The 17654-nt window shown below is 38.9% G+C and overlaps 1 protein-coding gene across 1 annotated transcript in view; it reads left to right on the plus strand.

The window, feature by feature from the left end:
- Nucleotides 1-17654, plus strand: part of LOC311283898 (NACHT, LRR and PYD domains-containing protein 12-like) — a 98145-nt gene that overhangs the window by 11753 nt on the left and 68738 nt on the right. The window contains exons 8-12 of the mRNA XM_084398658.1: nt 4841-5011; nt 5549-5719; nt 8186-8356; nt 8907-9082; nt 9933-10259. Of these exons, the coding sequence (XP_084254784.1) occupies nt 4841-5011; nt 5549-5719; nt 8186-8356; nt 8907-9082; nt 9933-9937 (694 nt within the window). The 3' untranslated portion in view covers nt 9938-10259. Of the gene's footprint in view, nt 1-4840; nt 5012-5548; nt 5720-8185; nt 8357-8906; nt 9083-9932 lie in introns of the transcript that reaches the window.

Here is a 17654-nt window from a genome sequence, read left to right on the forward strand (position 1 = left end):
CTAAATCTCAGCACAGAAATCACAGGTGTACACAAATGTCTAATCTCATGATCTGGTATTAGTGGTCAATTTTACATTCTTTTTAAATATATCCTTTAAATTTAGTCAGTATTTCATTATATTCATTATGTTCAATAATTTTAGTCTGTTTCACTCTGACTACAATGACAACTCTTTTCCCCTCGTTTACTCAACAGTGTTTTCCCTAATGATGTTTCTGTGCAATAATAGTGGTTCCCAACCCTGATCCTATAGTTCCCCCGGCACTGCACAGTCCTTAATCGTTTCTGCTTTGAACGGCTCTTTCCGTGGCTACTAAAATACACTTCTTCAAAGTAGCTTTTCAAACACTAATGTACTAATATGAAAGATAATAAGCAAAAGAAATGTAATAACTTCATGCTGATCTTCATTATCTTATATGCAGGGAAAACACCTGAACTTCTGCGGAGCAGTAATGAATAAAGTCACATGGTCAGCGCCGCGCTGGTGAGATTAGTTTGCGCTGTCCATTCGGTTTCGCTAGCAAACTTCAGGACGTCTCCCTGCGATGTCGAGTCGGTCGCACAGCTCGGTCCATTGAGCCGCACCGATGACGTCAGCACGGCACGAGCTCTGTAACACCGCTCCGTTTCGTCCCACTGTTGGTGTGTTTGGCTTCCCATACAACTCATTACAACTAACCGACATTGCTTAAGAGTTTGTGAGACGCGCCAAATTAAACAGAAGTGCGGACACACAACTTCCTTTTCAAGGGAGATTAGCCATCATCAACTACCGAAATCTTTTCTTATGTCAGTAATGCGTATGAATGAGTTTCACCAAGGTTGATCAATGTTTTTCGTTTCACTAGTGTTGAGGCTTTTCAATAATTGTTGCCTATACGGCCCTTCATACTGGAGATCTCATATTTGTCTCCTCTAAAGTTTCAGACAAGAATGAACATTGATCTAGTTCATTTGTACAGTATGGTGTTCTGGCAGAATAGTTTTGTATAATTAGTGTAGAAATATGTGAAGTTTTATAGACCCCATTATTACACATTTTTCAAGTGTCCAGACATATATTGTTATCCATTTAATATGAAGAGACAGTTTTATCAATCTTTTTCATTATAATATATATTATAACATTTCTAAAGACACGTATTTACTATTGTGGTAATAAACACTTATGTGTTAAACTGCAAGCATGAAGTTATAAGGCAACTCAAATAATAGAAATAAATGATAAACATGAAAATGGTCTTAAGATAAAAGCTTCAGGTCAGGGGCATTCAGTCCGTATACTGTACGCTGTGAATGATAGCAGACCCAAGCCATTTAAGAGAATGAGGTTGTGGACTCGCAAATTAATATTAACACTATGGGCCCTATCTTGCACCCAGCGCAATTGACTTTGTACATCGACGCATGTATCATTCCTATTTTGCACCCGACGCACAGTGGACTTTTCCCTCCACAGACGCACGTCGGTAAATTAGGGAATGAACTTGCGCTCCCGGGGGCGGTTCAGCGAAAAGAGGAGGCGTGTTCCGGCGCAAACGTTCCCTGGTGCTATTTTGCAGGTTTAGAAAACAATTCCGCCACTGACCAGGAAAAACCTAGTCTAAAGTCAGTGGCATGTTATTCAAATGCTATTTTGAGTGCGCATGCTTGGCCATAATCAATGTAGCAAGCTTACACATTTACCCAAATTATCATACACCTGTTTAACTGATGCGAATTTGGGTACCTGAAAAAATAAAAAAGCTTCCTGAAAACCTATGCGCAAGTGCACCTGGACAAAAGCCGTTTTAAACGCAAAGGGTCGTTACACCATATATTGATTTGAATTCGTTAATAGAAGTTAAATCATAAATAAATTCAATTGATCATTTTATTTTTTAAAGCATTCTCACTTTACAGCATTTTAACACAAGTTCCAGCACTTTTCACAGTACTGTAGCTTTGCAGGAAGGTTTCTTCAAGCATCTCGGAGACGTTCCCGCAGTTCTTCTGGATTTAGTTTGTCTCAGTTTTTTCTGTTTCTTCATGTAATCACAGACGGACTTGATGATGGTGAGATCAGATCATACCGGCTGTTGTCAGATTCCTTGTGCATACACAAATCTCACTGGATTATTTCAATTAATGGCAAAAATAATGTTTGGAAATGTAAACTGATATTTCCTACGATATTACTCATATATAATTACTCCACATCACAAACAAGACAAAACATTACACAAATACACAAAGTATAAATGTTATATTAAAACAACAGTGTTTTTGAACTGACAGAGTTACAACACCCATAGACTTCCATAGGAATCGAGGAATGCGGAAGTAACAAAGTTTTTTATTGCAGTAAATATCATTACAATAAGGCAAAACAAAACTATAATAAATGTCCTAAAGAACAGAGCACAATATAAAAAAGGAAAAAGAAATAGAAAAAATTATAATATAAGGGACAAAAAGGCTTCTAATAATTTACATTTCTTTAATAAATTGATTTATCTTCCACTTTTCAATGTTGACATTCTCTGATCCTCTTCGGTTTAAAAATATTTTTTTTGCTTCATCTGAATGGGATGACACTTGGTGACGTTTGTTGTATTTGCTATGTGAACACACACAAAATAATCATAGACATGATTTGGATATGGTAAAGGGTCGTAAAAAAAAGTGTAAAAAATGGAAATAAACATAATAAACTTAGGAAATGAATGGGAAATACGAAAACTTTTAGTGGTACAAAAAACTACAAATCAGCCACTGTGCAGAAAAAAAGTGCACAGCAATGAAGGAGTGACACTCTAAAACATCAAGAGTGCAAATAAGACTTTTTCTGGTAACGCTGTTGAGGCTCACAGCTTGTCTCTGTGATAGATTTTATAGTAAGAAATCAAAACATGAGCATTTTGCTGAATATTCTCACGATTGCAAATGTTACATTGATTTTAGTTCAATAAACAAGTAGTTAATATTAAATTATTTCAATTACTTAGGTTAAATATTACATATACGTATGCAATATAATGTGTATTTCCATCACAGGTTTGGTCTTAAATTTCATTCAAGGTGGCATTAAAAAGGTCTTAAAGTCTTAAATTTAACTTGTTTATATCTGTAGACCCTTGTGAAGTTTTATTACCATTTATAGAATTAAACTGAATAAAAGACCAATTAATTGCAAAATGTCTGTATAAAGTGTTTTGAATGATCACTATCCATCCCTTATTTTGTTAAGATTTTAATTATCAAATACTGATTAACAAAAATGCTTGCATTGTGTTCCTTTTCTAACCAAATGTTAAGGGATTTATTCAGTAATCCAGAAAATGGATTTTAAAGGCCTGCACTCTATTTTAATGTGAAATGTTGCATTTATAGAAAAAAATAATAATAATAATACCAAAAAATATGAATTATAATGGGAAAAAATGCTCATAAAAAATGTATAATTATTGCATAGTACCATAGAAACATTTCAAAATTCGAAATAATAATCCAAAAATATTATTGAACAAAAATATATTACATTGGTTTTCCTGAAAAAAAAAGAAAGAAGAAAATTACATTTTAAGGCTTCGGTCACTTTTGACCGCAAAGGAGCCAAGTGTGACCCCTAAACGAAGAGGACCAGAGGGATTTACAGTAAATCCAAAATTCAATTTAAAATACAGAAAACAATGCACTGAAAAAGTGTGTTGGATTTAAATGATTTAATCATGCACATCAGTTCCACATGAACCAATTAAGTTCAACAAAGATAATTTGTTCACATAATCTCAACATCATGACGTTTAAGTTCTCAACATCTTAAGTTTGCCAATGACCATTTGGATGATCCAGAGGAGTCATGGGAGAAAGTCATGTGGTCAGATGAGACCAAAATATAACTTTTTGGTCATAATTCCACTAAACGTGGCCTAGCCAGTCTCCAGACCTAAACCCAATAGAGAATCTTTGGAGGGAGCTCAAACTCCGTGTTTCTCAGCGACAGCCCAGAAACCTGACTGATCTAGAGAAGATCTGTGTGTGCAGTGTGTGCAAACCTGGTGAAAAACTACAGGAAACGTTTGACCTCTGTAATTGCAAACAAAGGCTACTGTACCAAATATTAACATTGATTTTCTCAGGTGTTCAAATACTTATTTGCAGCTGTATCATACAAATAAATAGTTAAAAAATCATACATTGTGATTTCTGGATTTTTTTTTTCCGATTATGTCTCTCACAGTGGACATGCACCTACGATGTCAATTTCAGACCCCTCCATGATTTCTAAGTGGGAGAACTTGCAAAATAGCAGGGTGTTCAAATACTTATTTTCCTCACTGTAAGTAATAAACATATTAGAAAAAATATTATTTTAAATGGCCATTTATGGATCATAATTATTGGACAAATATTTAGAAACAAAAATATCAATATATGAATATTAAATTAATATTATTGAACTAAAATATAGTACATTTAATTGATAAAGTTACACTTCAGGTGTTATTAATGTTCTCTCTTTATCACTCCATAGTTACAGCACTGCATGGTATTTGTCCCTCAGTTTCTCCTCAAGCACATGGAAAACCGGCATCCTTTATAAAGCAGTGTAGAATATAGTGGCTTTGCTTGTCACTACACTCAAATCACATCACACACTGCAATCTTTAATAAATTGGTCATTTTACACACAGTTTACACAGCGTCATTGTTCTCTACAGGTTGAATTTTTTTAACAAAAAATTGTGATCAAGCATTAATTGACGGCCCCCTGCAGTACGGCTGCGGACCCTTGTGTTAAACTGATCTGATCTGAGCTGAGAGAGTGAAGAGTGTGTCATTGTTCTCTACAGGTTGTGTTATTGTGGAGTCACAGATGAAGGTTGTTCTGCTCTGGCTTCAGCTCTGAGATCAAACCCCTCACACCTGAGAGAACTGAATCTGTCTGAGAATAAACTAGGAGATTCAGTTCATCTGCTCTCTGCTGTACTGGAGGATCCTCACTGTAAACTGGAGAAACTGTGGTAAGATCATATATGACTCACGCATGAAACACAATGTAAAGTCTATATTTGAAATGTTCAGCCTTTTTCTGCTGCTGTTATTGCGCTTATTGAACTGTAAGTGATTGAACACATGAGCTGCTCTTCAGGAACATGATTCTGCAGGGCTGAGTCACTGAAATACACACTCACATCACAATCAACACTTCAGTCTCTTGATTTTAAACCGACTCGATCTCAACACATTCAGAACTGAGAAATGAAGAACATGCTGGATTTATTCTTGCAGTTCATCACGGTCATCTTTCTGCAGGGACTGTTTTTAAAATATTGCTTACACAATTAAAACAAATCATTACTCCATACGTACTGTATTATTACAGATCTAAAGTCTAGATGTTTAATAATCATGTTTTGAGCTCTTTGACATTTTAGATCTCAGTCCAGTGATCCATTAAAAGATTTTATTTGTGCTTTAAGTTTGTATTTTCTCTTTAATAATGGATTCACTGCTAAACTGATCTGAGAGAGTGAAGAGTGTGTCATTGTTCTCTACAGGTTGTGTGATTGTGGAGTCACAGATGAAGGTTGTTCTGCTCTGGCTTCAGCTCTGAGATCAAACCCCTCACACCTGAGATATCTGGATCTGTCTTGGAATAATCTAGGAGATTCAGTTCATCTGCTCTCTGCTGTACTGGAGGATCCTCACTGTAAACTGGAGACACTGGGGTAAGATGAACTCTCTGATAAACATATATATTTTGTCCTTGGTAAATATATTCTTTATTAGTTAGCCTATGTAATAGTTTTTAACTTTTTTACTCAATGATCACCAACTTTGCTCGTTAAACCCTAGCTTGTTTTCGGGTCTGAAGAAGGAATCCAACCAAACAATTACACATCCACACAACACAATTGAGAGACAAATGAATACATTTTATTGAGAGCTCATTTTCTGTACAATTATAGTTTGACCAGGAAAACCAAAACCAGTATTTTTATGTGTGATTCATAGACACTCAGTTAAACAATAAATTACAAGTGAAACTTACTTCAGTCCAAATGCACATTAAAGGACAATTCCGGTGAAAAATGAACCTAGGGGTAATTAACACATGGTTACCGAGTCAATCGTTCTCTGGGATGCGTTTTCATGATAATCGAATGTAAAGAGTTTTATCTCTAAAAACAGATTAGCTTATAACGCTAGTATATGGGGCACAGAATAAGTAAAAGTAAATCGCTAGTTAATACCACTAACAAGACTCAAACTAGCCTCAAACTAACACGGTAGCATAATGAGGGTCCCTACATGCAAACCGAAGCATTAAAAACTTTGTAGGTGTACAGACAGTTTAATAAGAAGATACTTTATAAAGACAGTACGTTACGCGTATACAGGCAGGAGCCATCTTAGAAAACAGTCTCGACTAGTCGAGATTTATTATAAAATCAATAAATGAAGAAAATACAAAAGAGACTCTCTCGCTCAAATACGCACGCACACACACACACACACTCATTCATTCACTCACTCACTCACCTACTCACACACACACACTCATTCATTCACTCACTCACTCACTCACTCACTCACCTACTCACACACACACAACACACACACACAATTAATAATTGTTTGCTCTTCTTTTAGCCTAATAGGTGTTCCTGATATCTGTTGCATATGCAACAATACATAAAATAATTACAGTTTGTATGTACATAGTTAAAATAATATTTATTATTATTATTACATTTTTATTCCTGTTTTTTAACCTACAGTTTGATAATGATTGTTTGCTGTTATGTTATTTTATGTTTTTGCTTAGATCATAATTGTTGTTCCCTTCTGAAGTTTTATTACCATTTATAGAGTTAAACTGAATAAAATACCAATTAATTGCAAAATGTCTGTATAAACTGGTTTAAATTATCACTATTCATCCCTGATTTTGTTAGATTTTCATTTTATTTTATTTTATTTTTTAATGATCAAATACTGATTAACAAAAATGCTTGCATTGTGTTCCTTTTCTAACCAAATGTTATTGTTTGATTGTAATCATAATGCAAAACCTGATACTTATCTAACAAAAATATCTAAACCTTGACAGAAAGTAGTCTTTTAGAATGTCTAAATGTATATCTAAAAAAAAAAAAAAAAAAATGGAGAAATCATGTCTAAAAAAACAATGGGAATCAAAAAGCCTCTCTATGTATTTATATAGGGAGCTACAGTACAGCCTACAGGCGGTTACACGACATTACACACGTTTTTATTTTTTAACACCACTGGATGATGCTTCTCACTTCAGAAAATGGATTTTAAAGGCCTGCACTCTATTTTAATGTGAAATGTTGCATTTATAGAAAAAAAAAATTATAAAAAAAAAAATATATATTAATTCTAATGGAAAAAAATGCTCATAATTTTCTTTATAATTATTGCATAGTACCATAGAAACATTTCAACATTCTAAATAATAATCAAAAAATATTATTGAACAAAAATATATTACTTTGGTTTTCCTGAAAAAAAAAAAAAAAAGTTACTTCATACTACATCATGAAATCAAGTCATTTCCAAGTAACCCAATTAAGAAGTTTTGAAGTGATTTAAATATGGTTCCCTAACTGGATTAATTCATTCAATTTCTTATCATTTTGTCTCACATGACTGAATTATAAGATTGTATTAGCTAGCTACCAAACCATTTATTAGCAATCACATATTAGCATGCTAAATGCTAAGCATGACATCTAATTGTAATAAAAGTAATAAAGATATTAGAAGAAATATTATTTTAAATGGCCATTAATGGATCATAATTATTGGACAAATATTTAGAAACAAAAATATCAATATATGAATATTAAATTAATATTATTGAACTAAAATATAGTACATTTAATTGAATTGTTAATTACAGTTTACACAGCGTCATTGTTCTCTACAGGTTGAAATATTGTGGAGTCACAGATGAAGGTTGTTTGAGGGTGATCTTGCATTCATGTGACAGTGCTTATATTTAAATTTGACTTTGATGTTTTTTACCCATGTTTTAATTTTTTAACAAAAAATGATTTGTGATCAAGCATTAATTGACGGCCCCCTGCAGTACGGCTGCGGACCCTTGTGTTAAACTGATCTGATCTGAACTGAGAGAGTGAAGAGTGTGTCATTGTTCTCTACAGGTTGTGTGATTGTGGAGTCACAGATGAAGGTTGTTCTGCTCTGGCTTCAGCTCTGAGATCAAACCCCTCACACCTGAGACATCTGGATCTGACTGGGAATAAACTAGGAGATTCAGTTCATCTGCTCTCTGCTGTACTGGAGGATCCTCACTGTAAACTGGAGACACTGAGGTAAGATCACATATGACTCACACATGAAACACAGTGTAAAGTCTATATTTGAAATGTTCAGCCTTTTTCTGCTGCTGTTATTGCGCTTATTGAACTGTAAGTGATTGAACACATGAGCTGCTCTTCAGGAACATGATTCTGCAGGACTGAGTCACTGAAATACACACTCACATCACAATCAACACTTCAGTCTCTTGATTTTAAACCGACTCGATCTCAACACATTCAGAACTGAGAAATGAAGAACATGCTGGATTTATTCTTGCAGTTCATCACGGTCATCTTTCTGCAGGGACTGTTTTTTCTTTACACAAATATTCTTTACACAATTAAAACAAATCATTACTCCATACATACTGTATTAGTACAGATCTAAAGACTAGATGTTTAATAATCATGTTTTGAGCTCTGTGACATTTTAGATCTCAGTCCAGTGATCCATCCACATTTTTTATTTGAGCTTTAAGTTTGTATTTCCTCTTTAATAATGGATTCACTGCTAAACTGATCTGAACTGAGAGAGTGAAGAGTGTGTCATTGTTCTCTACAGGTTGAGGGATTGTGGAGTCACAGATGAAGGTTGTTCTGCTCTGGCTTCAGCTCTGAGATCAAACTCCTCACACCTGAGACATCTGGATCTGACTGGGAATAAACTAAGAGAATCAGACGTGAAGCTTCTCTCTGATCTGAAGAATTATCCACATTATAAACTGGAGACACTATCTTGTAAGTAGATTATTTACTACAGATTACAAAATACAGTAATTTGTAACATATTTCATTAGATTACACACATTTTGTAACCTAATCTAAATAATTTAGAATACTTTAGAATACTAATAAGGTTTGTAACACAAAGGGTCCACCAAACACAGGACTTGGTTTTCCCTGCATATTATTTTCACAACATCAGTTTTACACAAATTATAACCTTTATTATTTTATTTTTTTTTACTGATGCAACACATCAGTAAATGTGTTCACCTTTTGTAATCGTTGTGTACGAGTCACTCAATTGTCCTTAATGTAAAAAGATGGATCTCAAAATCATACAGTCATTGTTGGAAAGGTGTCAAATATGCAGAAGATTCTGGAAAACCTAAAAATATGCAAAACCTGGAGGATTTTTCTGGAGAACAGCGGGCAGTTTAACTGCTCAGTTATTTAGATCCTGTAATAAACATTATTAGTTCTCATTATTCTGAGAACACACAGTCTCTATGGAATGGACTACATATGCCGTATTATCATTTGAGAGAGTAGTTTCTGTTCATCACATCATTCATATAATGCGAATAATCTACTGAACCTTTCGTTTCCACGACGGTAAGTGGGAAGTGGTTCTGACACGATGATCTGTTCACAATGGTCTTGATCAGGATCTTCTTCATCTTGTCGTTCATCCGCGTGCAGAACAACAGCTCTGATGTTCTCCTCACCTTTATATCTCTGGCTGTAATATTAATATACTCTGTATGTATCTCTGCCTGTGTTTGTTCTGAAATGAATCTACTGATGTGATGTGACCGCAGTAATGTCTCATACTCCATATGTGACTCTGTGTGTTTAATTGTAGTTTAAGGATCAGCTGATGGTGAATAAGGAGCCGCTACAGAGACGACGTCACAGTCACAGAGATCTCACTCGTGTGTGTGTGTGTGTGTGTGTGTGTGTGTGTGTGTGTGTGTGTGTGTGTGTGTGTGAGACTTCACAGCAGTTTCTTGTTTGGATCTTTATGTGGGTCTGATTTTCTTTTATTACAGATGACATCAGATTTCCACAGAGATCTAATCAAGGACTTGAACTCACTAATAAATAATGTAAGATTCTTCTATTTGTGATGACCCATGAAAACTGCTGAAGACGCATCTTTTTGTAGACTAAACTGGGAATGGTCACATCACTTGCATATTGTTGGTTTTATTGCTTCTATTGCTCTCCTCATTTGTATGTTGCTTTGGATAAAAGTTTCTGCTAAATGATCATGTAAATGTAAAACGTGCTGAAAATGACTTTGTTATTGATTAGATATTGCACTGCTTGATTACAATGTTGATGGTGTAACTTCCAATATTCAATGACAATTAGATTATTTTAATCAACAAGATATAGACGGTGTATATTAGTAATTTATTATTTAGGAAAAGGTGAGAGAGTTTATAGATTTACAAGAATGTGATTAATAGAATAGAAGAGTAATAGAAGTATTTTAAATGAATATGTTACCGGCAAATAGTGACGAAGATGATTTCATCAAACATTCATTTCTGGGTTTTTTTTCTTTTGTTTTTTAAATATCATGACCTATTAAATTCTATCCTTAAATCTCAGTTTTCCCTCATGTCTCAGTTTATCAGTAATTGCTATCAAGGCAATTTGAAATGTGACTTGTAATTCATTTAATCTGTTATTTTTAAGTTTTACCTGATTATATTTTAATGAGCAAAATGGTCTAGTCTGCTCAGAGGGAGTTGAGGGAGTATCTCAGGACTTTTGACCCTCATAGGAAAAAGAAAACTGAAAAGGTTTGTCACTTAATGACTTAAAGGTCATTCAAAGTCTGATATCATTTAGATTTTATATGTGGAAACCTTCAATGTCAATCAGGTCATACAACAAGGTTGTAATTTTTAGCACAGACCTATAAGAAGTGTTAATGTTCAGACTCAACATATAATTTTAAAATGATTAAACAATATCGATCTTAGGCTATAGATGCCATATTTACAAGATTGAAAATATGGCTGAGAGACAGACATACAGTCCATTCTATGTGATTTAGAAACAAAAAAGTGCATATGGCTTGTCATTAGTTTATAGAACGTTTTATACTTGATCTGACTCAATAAATTCACTTTTCTGGCTTGTCATTGGTCTAATGTAATTGAGTTTAGTTGTCTTGAAGTAAAACAGTTTTTTGGGGTGTAATTTAAATTAATTGCTTTAAATCCAATTACAATTATACATCCACGTCCAAACCACGTGACTACTGGCGTCATCGCTGGTCAAAAATGTTCTGTTCGGCCGCCATCTTGTTTTGCTGTATGATGACTGCGTTGCAGATAACGCAATTTCCACAGTATTGGTGAGTATAATCCTAAAATACGTTTTCATTAAGTTTTATCGCCGTTGATATACACTTGTATAATAAAGTAGAATTCAATGCATTCATGCATGTGTTTTGTTGAATATTTGTTTTATTTTGGTCAGAGTCATCTAATATTTCAAGTGTAGCTATAGGCCTAAGTAAACAATGGATAGCCATTAATAAATACTTTAGTAATAGATAATTTGTGGACTTTTAATTACATAATTTATTTTGTTTTTTCCTGCATCGAGAATTACGAGGCGACCACCTCCGTCAAAGGTCGTGCCCCAATCCTGCTCTCCTCTGTCAGATCAAGCCTGTCGCGATAATTAAATAATCAGAAATATATATCTGTATTACTCAATCCTTCTCAAATTCTAATATAATGATTTAAGTGATATAAAGCCATTTCATATCTTCTTGTGAGGGACAGAAGAAATTTCACATCGTTAAAGGGTAACTAAACCCCTGGTCAGAGCCTGACTCCGCCCACTGGCAATATTTGAAAAATGCTGGAAAAGTGGGCAGACCCCAGCGGAGATAGAGGGGACGAACCGAGGGCGGGGCGTGCACCTGAGACCCACTCTAAAATGGAGAGTGACTGGAGTGACGCAAGTCTTTGCAACAGAGTTGTCATTTGAAGTCGAGGACTTTTCTCCCCCACCTTCACCTGAAGTGGAGGAGGGTGAATTGTTTGTGGACACAGGGCCAGAGCCATATCAATTCGAGCCGCTGGCTCAAACTGCGGTCTTAACTCCCGCATCGCGATCGGCATCCGACGATGCTAGCGAAGCAGCTGATTTTAGAGATTTTAAAATGTTTATTTATACTATTAGTTAATTAACTCACAAACTTCTGAGGTAATTTTCTCCAGGATTATTATTACTTTTACATTATTATTATTCCTCACCGGGTCACAAGACGACCTAAAGTACATGCATCTGATGAGTTTTATCGAGTTGATGTCAATAGCGCGCACTCTCTGTAACGTTAGGCATATTCATATTTTGCCGCTATGTGAAAAAAATCCAGCAAAATGCGCTGGCGTGTTTGTCGACCCCAGAGGATTAACTTTAGCCTAACCATAAATTGTGATTAAAATATATATGATCACTCACATCAAGACACCGCTGCGGTGGTGGAGTCCATGCAGGAGGAGCAGCGTTTGGCACTGCGTCGCTTTTCAGCGCGAGCTGTGTGGAGAAGCCCATTTCCACCTCTATAGAGCTGGTAAGTCCCGCCCCTTCCGTAAAACCCCGCTGGACCTCTAGGTTGAAAAATCGTCAATGCAAGTGAATGGGAGAAAATAATTATTTTCTGGTCCCGTTTGAATTGTGCCATGAATGTGAACATATGTTGTCTGTGAATTTTTTATATAATCTTTCATGTTGCGAGTTTGACAGTATATGGTATGATTCTTCGGCTAGCAGTTGTGGAGAAGACAAAACGAGAAAGACTACATGTCGCCTGTGTGACGTCACCCCATAAAGTTGACTTACCCGTGGTTTTCGCCAACCTCAACGATTTTGTCCTCTCCCTGAAAGAAGGCGGTGAAGTGCACCAAAGACACAGTCATGTTTAGCGGGATCCGTGAGCTAGTGTCCGTGTGCGAATGGTGGTGACGTTTCAAACGCGTCGAAAGCAGCGAAGAGTTGTAGTCCACAAGGTGCTCTCACACAAAGTCTAACCGTATCAAACTTCTACCCGCTAAATTGTAGCATTCTTCACACGAAAGATTATATAAAAAATTCACAGACAACATATGTTCACATTCATGGCACAATTCAAACGGGACCAGAAAATAATTGTTTTCTCCCATTCACTTGCATTGACGATTTTTCAACCTAGAGGTCCAGCGGGGTTAGCGAAGGGGGCGGGACTTACCAGCTCTATAGAGGGTTTTCACGACGCGTCATCAATCCGGAAGTCGGCCATTTTGGAGGTACTGAACGTAAACAGTGCCATTGAACTGAACGGACTCGCAAATTTGGCTGATTATTGCTTCTGAAAAATGGTCAAGTTTTGGTCTGTACTCATCGGTCGCACCGAGAAAAAACATTTCTAGTTCTATAGACTGCCGAAAGTTAAAGAGAAGAGTGCAAAAAACTGATGAAAGATGGCGTTTGTGGTTGAGAGAGGCACAGCATCAGCCACATGTGTAAATGAAGCGTTAACTATGGCTAAAATTTTGACGTATAATAGTTAACTATGGGTACATACACACTGTCAATCCGATTATCTTTGTATCCGATTGGAATATGATCTAAAATGATGTCCACACTCCACACTGTATTGCAACTGTTCAGAACCGATTTGTGTGTCCACGCAGCTCTTTGACAATACGGCAATGATGTTGCGTTGATGGAGAGGTTTGCATTTGCAATATAAATGTTTTCTTATTTAAATTTTACAATATGGAAATGTATAGCCGCCGCGCTGGACTACTGCGTCTCGAGCTGCAGAACTGTAGGAGGCTGGTAGGTTACTGTATGTACAACTCTTTTTCATCCGCGCCGGTTTCAAAATACTTTAAAAAAATAATAATTTTCTGCTCGTCCGGCACTTTGCATCAACACAGCCTTGTTTCGGCAGCGACTTTCAGGATGTTGCCTATAACAACGTCTGATGTTTATATTTTACGTGGCGTGAGAAAGTCACATAAACCAAGAGAAAGAGCGTTCAGACTGGTGGATTTCCTGATATGTGATTTGAATAGGATATTAAACCACATATGGATGTAGCTTGAAACTGATTTCATGTGCTTTTTTTTTTGGACTGACAATCTGACCAATGTCGGGATACGAAAAAGAAGTAAGGACTAGAGAAGCTAGCTCGTTCAGATCTTTACCACATATTACCTTAAGTTTGTCAAAATTTTGAGCTCTTTCCTGCTTACCAAGTCCTTCTCTATATGATTTTGCAGCTTCCATGTGTTTTTCCCGTGGTTTAGACATCAGAAATTAGTGTAACAATGTGTTCAATAGTACATAAACAGTGCAATCCATGCCGTTGTTTACATCCGAGTACCTCCAATATGGCCGCGCATCCGGGTAACTGACCAAATCGTGACGTAGGTGAAAACGTACTCGGTTACTAACGTAACCTCGGTTCTCTCTAGAGAGAGGAACGAGTACTGCGTAGAATACGCTAGGGGAAAATCCTTTTCCACGAGAATACTGAAGCCAAAAAAATTATCCTTTAATTTTGTATTAATGTAAAACGCGTTGCGGCAGCATACAGACATAGGCGAGGCAGCTCGCGCGCCTATTGGCTGGTCTGCTGGCAACTGCTTAAGCCTATCGAGCGAGACCTAGAGTGACGTCAGACCCAATGCGTCACGTCCCGCCGAGACGGGCGTGGCTTAGGTCTATAAATACCGCTCGCAGGCATTATTTCTCTGGTTTTTCATAGTCGAAGCAACCAGAGCGCGTGCAGGCACGGCAGGATACGCAGTACTCGTTCCTCTCTCTAGAGAGAACCGAGGTTACGTTAGTAACCGAGTACGTTCTCTTACGAGAGATACTCTCGTACTGCGTAGAATACGCTAGGGGAACCTACTGTAAAACGCCGTGCGTGCTGGGATCTGATACCATAGACTCAAGGGCGACAGCCCGGAGTTCATACAGTACATAATCACCCAGGGGACTCACAGGGAATCCTGGAAGAGAGGGGGGTTAGCCACTATCTTCCTTATAGCAGCATAGAGCAAGGATTGCAATACTCAATAGCTGCATAACTGACAGCGCCAGTTATGAGATTTTGGCCATACTAGACCGACAGTAGTCTGGCCTGTAGTGCGGGAACCTCTAGGTTGTAAAACCTTATAAATGTAGACGGAGAGGCCCAGCCTGCCGCCATACAAATATCTTGCAAGGCAATCCCACTTGACCATGCCCACGATGAAGCCATGCTTCTCGTGGAGTGCGCTTTGACACCCAGCGGGCACTACATGCCCTTGGTTGTGTAAGCTAGCGCTATTGCGTCCACTACCCATCTGGATAGGGTCTGTTTCGAAGCGGCTAGTCCCTTAGAACGCCCGCTGAACGAAACAAAGAGCTGCTCCGTCTGTCTGAAAACAGACGAGCGAGACACATAAGCTCTTAACGCCCTGACTGGGCAAAGGGAGCTTTCGTCCATATTTCCTTCAGTGACCGGCAGGGCAGACAGGGAAATGACCTGTGCTCTGAACGGTGTATTGAGGGATTTAGGAACATAACCGTGCTTAGGTTTGAGTATAACTCTAGAGTCATTCGGCCCAAATTCCATGCACGTCGCGCTTACTGAGAGCGCGTGTAAGTCCCCTATGCGCTTCACTGAAGCGAGAGCCAGAAGAAACGCCGTCTTGAAAGACAGGTGTTTAAGATCAATCTCCTGCAAGGGCTCAAATGGATGACCTTTCATGGCTTCCAGTACCGTAGAAAGGTCCCATATAGGGACTGTGGGAGGTCTGGGAGGATTCAGTCTCTTAGCTCCTCGAAGGAAGCGAATGACTAAATCGTTCCTTCCAATAGACTGGCCGAGCGTGGTCGAAGAGAACACTGCTATGGCCGCTACATAGACTTTGAGCGTGGAAGGGGACCTGCCCTTATCCAACAGCTCCTGTAGGAAGGAGAGAACCTCCGTCACACCGCAATGCAGGGGTGACACACCACGAGCTGTGCACCAGCTAGAGAACACTGACCATTTTGAGGCATAGAGACGTCGCGTAGACGGAGCTCTGGCCTGTGTGATAGTGTTTAACACTCCGTGTGGGAGGTCAGCGGGTACCCGTTGATGGCCCACACATGGAGGGACCACAGCTCTGGGTGAGGATGCCAAATCGAGCCGTTGGCTTGAGAGAGGAGATCCCTCCTCAGAGGCACTGGCCACGGGGCGGTGCTCGCTAACTGCATCACAATTGGGAACCAAGGTTGGCTCATCCAAAGTGGGGCTACAAGCAGCACTGAGCATCCTTCTTCCCTGACCCGTTCTACCACCTGAGTCAGGAGGGAGACGGGGGGAAAAGCGTAGAGAGGACGGCGAGGCCACTCGTGGGTCAGCGCGTCCTTGCTCTTCGAGAAAAATTCTGGACAGTGAGCGTTTTCTTGAGACGCGAACAGGTCTACTTCCGCTCTGCCGAATTTCTTCCACAGCAGCTGGACTGTCTGTGGGTGCAAAGACCATTCTCCTGTCGGAACCTGGTTCCTGGACAGTCTGTCTGGTCCTATATTTAGGAGCCCTGGCACGTGCGCTGCTCTCAGCGAGAGCAGGTTGCTGCGGGCCCATATCAGGAGGCGCCTGGTTAGCCTGTACAGAGTCAGGGACCTGAGGCCGCCCTGGCGATTTATGTAGGACACCACTGAGACGTTGTCTGAACGTATTAGCACGTGGTGTCCCTTTATGAGGGGACAAAAGCGCGTGAGCGCTTTGCTCACTGCCAACATTTTGAGGCAGTTGATATGTAAGAGCTTCTCCTGCTTTGACCATTGGCCAAAAAGCGGTCTGCCCTCGAGCAGCGCCCCCCATCCCGAGGTGGATGCGTCCGTGGACACCACCATCACTCTCGAGGAAGTCCCCAGGCTTACACCTGATTGGTACCAGTCTTTTGCCTCCCAAGGTTTCAAAGCTGCAATGCATGCTTGATTGACCTTGACGCGAAGCCGACCGGAGGCCCACGCTGTGCGTGGTACTCTCTTTCTGAGCCAGAACTGCAGTGGGCGCATGCGCAGAAGGCCCAACTGGAGAACTGAAGATGCTGAGGCCATCAGACCGAGCATCCTTTGAAAGGCTTTGAGAGGGACTATCGCGCCGCAGCGGAACGAGCCGGCTGCGCGCCGAATGTCCAGTGTGCGCTGAGATGACAGGCGTGCTGTCATTAGCAGCGAGTTCAGCTCTATTCCCAGAAAAGATATAATCTGTCTGGGGAAAAGCGAGCTCTTTTCCCAGTTCACTGCGAGACCGAGATTCTCGAGGTGATCGAGTAAAATGGTCCTGTGCTCTACGAGCTGAGTGAGATTGGGCTAGAATCAGCCAGTCGTCCAGATAGTTCAGCACTCGTATGCCCCGTAATCTGAGGGGTGCGAGCGCTGCGTCCATGCACTTCGTAAATGTACGGGGTGCCAGGGACAAGCCGAAAGGCAGGACTGTGTACTGATATGCCTGGCCCTCGAAGGCGAATCTCAAAAATCGCCTGTGACGTGACGCTATCTGTATTTGAAAATACGCGTCCTT

The sequence above is a fragment of the Rutilus rutilus genome, assembly GCF_951802725.1.
Source record: "Rutilus rutilus genome assembly, chromosome: 24".
NCBI classification, from domain to species: domain Eukaryota; kingdom Metazoa; phylum Chordata; class Actinopteri; order Cypriniformes; family Leuciscidae; genus Rutilus; species Rutilus rutilus.